At 55.6% G+C, this 3,445-nt stretch overlaps 1 protein-coding gene across 1 annotated transcript; it reads left to right on the top strand.

The window, feature by feature from the left end:
• Positions 1-1,980: 1,980 nt before the first annotated feature.
• LOC125512856 lies at positions 1,981-2,925 on the top strand. The gene has a single exon (XM_048677928.1). The coding sequence runs from the start codon at positions 2,073-2,075 to the stop codon at positions 2,580-2,582; it is 510 nt and encodes a 169-aa protein (XP_048533885.1). The 5' UTR covers positions 1,981-2,072; the 3' UTR covers positions 2,583-2,925.
• Positions 2,926-3,445: the final 520 nt, after the last annotated feature.

The raw sequence follows: 3,445 nt of genomic DNA, 5'->3' as shown, positions 1-3,445 counted from the left end.
GCATCGATTCCCTGAGCGTGGGCACATGGCCAACGAAAGGTACGCTCCTACACGCGTGTGAACCTGATATTGGAGAAGCACCTAGCTAGCTAGCCACCTCCTATGGCATATCGAGTAGAGTAATTGTATGGCTGGAGAGGCAGCATGCATGCACGTACATATACCTCGCGGCGGGCACATGCAGCCGCGTGCGTGCCATGCCGACTCGATCGATCTATCCACGCCTCCACGTACGTACCAAGAGAACGAGAAGTGCTGGATTATTATACGATACGAATATGATACACCTGAAGAAATTAAGGTGCTCGCTGGGTGGGGTACCTCGCATCTCTTTCACCGAAAAGGACCATGCATGGTGTGGCAGCGTAGGAGGTCTGCAGAAAGTAAGCTAGACTGTACACTGGTAGTTCGCCTGGCCCCGCTCTGCTTTCTTGAACAACAGGAATTGGGCGCCTCGATATAAAAATCAGTAGGCCATTTGATGTGATCTGATCAGGGTGGAGCATCCATCAACCACCGAGGTAGATGAGACGATGCAGGTCGATGGCCGGGCACGATAGCTGTTCCGGATCCAAACGACAAGGTGTGGCCAGAGTGAAAAACAAAAGACTGGCCAAGTAGCTCCCGCCCGACGGCCCGAGCCCGCTGTCGCGGCCGGCTGGCGCCACACACCATGCACACGTCGCGCGCGCGTGCGGTCCTGGCTGGCCCCGTTCGTTCGTTCGTGCCGTCCATGAACCTGCGGGTTGTGTGGTATTGTAACAGCAATAATGCTACACGCACGGAGCTGTGACCGGCGTTTTACGGATTGGTTAACGCTAATTGGCCCCTCCCCCTGACCTCTTTTTTCAAAGGGTTGGGCCCCTGTCTCTTCCTAATCCCAATTAAAAGACATCACCTATGCTGGTCCATTAACCGACGCATGTTCCGAGGCCCGCTTGTCGATCATCATCTTTCCACATCCGGTGAAAATACACCAACCGAAGCGCAAAAGACAGGAGCGCGTGCCACCCAATGAAGAAGGCGAAAGTGAAACGGAGACATGGAGTGGCAGCGAAAGAGACGGCCACGTTCGTTCGATCGCCTCGTGTGGGTCGGCCGGAATCGACGGACGCCATACGGTAACAGCGATCGGAGCATCTTAACGCGGCGGAACCTGCTGCCCGGATCACATGCTCATCGCCGGCGGGCTCCACGGTCCCTTCCTTCGCGCGGACTCCAGGAACAAACATAGGCGGGCGCGAGTAGACGCATCCGGCGGGAGCCGATGGACACTGCCAGTACGGCGACTGATGCCGATGCCGATGCCACTGTGCCGAGCGTTCAGAGGTCAGCCGGGTTTCAAGCAAAGCCGACACGATCCCACGGCCGCCGGCCGGGGTCCGGTTGCTGCCGGCTGCTGGGGTGTCCCAGTCGTGCCAACTTGGCCATGGCTCTGAACGTTGGGAGAGATAACTTCCTTTTCTCTGGGCTCGTCCTTTCAGTGTGCCGGAAACGGTTTACTGTCAGCAACGTGCCACGAGTCCACAACCGGTGGGATTGCCAAACAAAAAAAAAAGTTAGACATTGCCCAATTTCCGGCCGAACTGGCAAATGCTCTGTCCTGTGTGCTAGTGCTTCTGCAAGACGCTCTCGATGAATGATGAACAGAGAAAGTTAGGAATCAGTGCGGTTCCGATTCATTGGTGCAGAAATCGTCCGTATCAAGATAGTGGTTTGTAATGCAAGAAATTGACCAGAACTTTGACACTGAAATCAGTAGTATTTCTAAGCAAGTTGGCATGCATGAGCCCAAAGAATATTGCCACCCGTTTTGAACCCAAGACCGGTTCCCCTGTGCTGCCCATAACCTCAGTTAGTTTAACTATTTTTTTTTAGAAACAAAGTTTAACTCGACCGAACTGCAGGTTTTCTCCGCCACTAAGTTACCAAACTGCCCCTCTGTCTCCCTCCCTGGCCTATAAATCGAGGCCAACCGGCTCCCATCTCATTTTACCCAAACCGGCAGCGAACCACCGGAGCTCAACTCACATACCAAAGCCACCGCCCATCCACCTCTCTAACCTCTCATCATGGCGACAGCGGCTGCATCTCGGCCCAGCGGCCCTGTCCTTCTGAGCCCCTTTCCCAACTACCAATCCGCCTCGCTCTCCCGTGTCAAGCTCTCCGCCGGCGGCTCGCCGGTGAAGTCTGTCAGCGTCTCGTCTCCCCCATCCTCTCCCGTGGGCGGCGCCGCCAAGATCCGTCGGACATGCATGTGCTCCCCGACGAACCACCCGGGCTCGTTCCGTTGCAGCCTCCACAAGGAGCGCAAGCAGGAGGCGGTCCCAGCCGTCAGCAGCAAGCGAGCCTGCCCGCCTTCGCCGCCGCCCATCGGCAGCGGCTGCTCTAGGCGCATAGTAAACGTGCTAGCGCAGCGCGTCCCCATGGGCACCGGGCACTGGGCGCGCAGGGCGCTGGCTCCGTCTCCCACTGTACAGCAGCTGCAGCACAGGAAGCGCGCCGACCGGTTCCGCGCCGGGGCCAGCCGGCTCTCCGCCGCATCCATGGCCGGAGGCCGCGCAGGCGGCAGCAACCAGTAAAAAAACCAGCGTCGACATGCCATAGCAGTACATACTGTACATAGGAAAGAAACTCCCCGAATAATTCCGGTCGCTGTATAGAAGATCGGTGGGGATTAGGCCACAAGGCTGGAGTTTTAAGACCCAAATTCCACCCCGGCCTGATCAATTAGCTAGCTTATAGGAGTAGTTGCACGTAGAGTGGCTGTACATAAGAGTGAGCCGCCTCTTCTTCCTCTCGGGTCCGCTGCATATAGAGTGTGTTCTTCCTCTCTGCTCCACCTGTACATAGAGTGAGCTTTCGTCCTAACTCCTGAATTTGATTCTGGATATACATCAATACATGAGTGACAAATTGGAGACACATACATGCATCTGATTTGTCCCGTGACCGGAGGCTTATCCGGTCTTGAATGATTTGTTTGCCGCAACAACTCTCTGCTTCCGTTTCTGTTTCGGTTTTGGATAAGCTCGAGATATCAGTAGCGTCTCGCCGTCGCTTGCACCCGTCACGCGGGCGGCACCCGTGCCCCCAGCCGGACGGATCAGGCTACCAACTTGCAGCACGGGAGAAATCCCCCGACTCCGGCGAACTTTCTGTAAAGTTTCATGGCGCGGCTGATGAACTGAGGAGTTCTCTTCGTCCTGCTCGTGATATTTTTACTGTTTTCTTCAGATCCGTGGTACTTTACTGTTTCTTCTAGAGAAAGTGGTTTATTTTACAGTTGACCGGGGGACGGCGGAGCGGTTGGGATTCCCCAACCCTTCAACTTGCGCAAGAAGATGAAGATGCTGGGAGACGGTTCTTGATCGGTTCTGTTTCTTGGCCAGATATCAGTTGCCGGGCTCACCAATACTCATCACCTGTTAGATTGGGGCCATGT

Source organism: Triticum urartu, chromosome 6, assembly GCF_003073215.2.
Source record: "Triticum urartu cultivar G1812 chromosome 6, Tu2.1, whole genome shotgun sequence".
NCBI lineage: Eukaryota > Viridiplantae > Streptophyta > Magnoliopsida > Poales > Poaceae > Triticum > Triticum urartu.
This window is presented reverse-complemented; position numbering and strand designations above follow the sequence as displayed.

Coding starts and splice junctions, on each gene's coding strand:
- LOC125512856 (XM_048677928.1), top strand. CDS start 2,073: ATGGCGACAGCGGCTGCATCTCGGCCCAGCGGCCCTGTCCTTCTGAGC.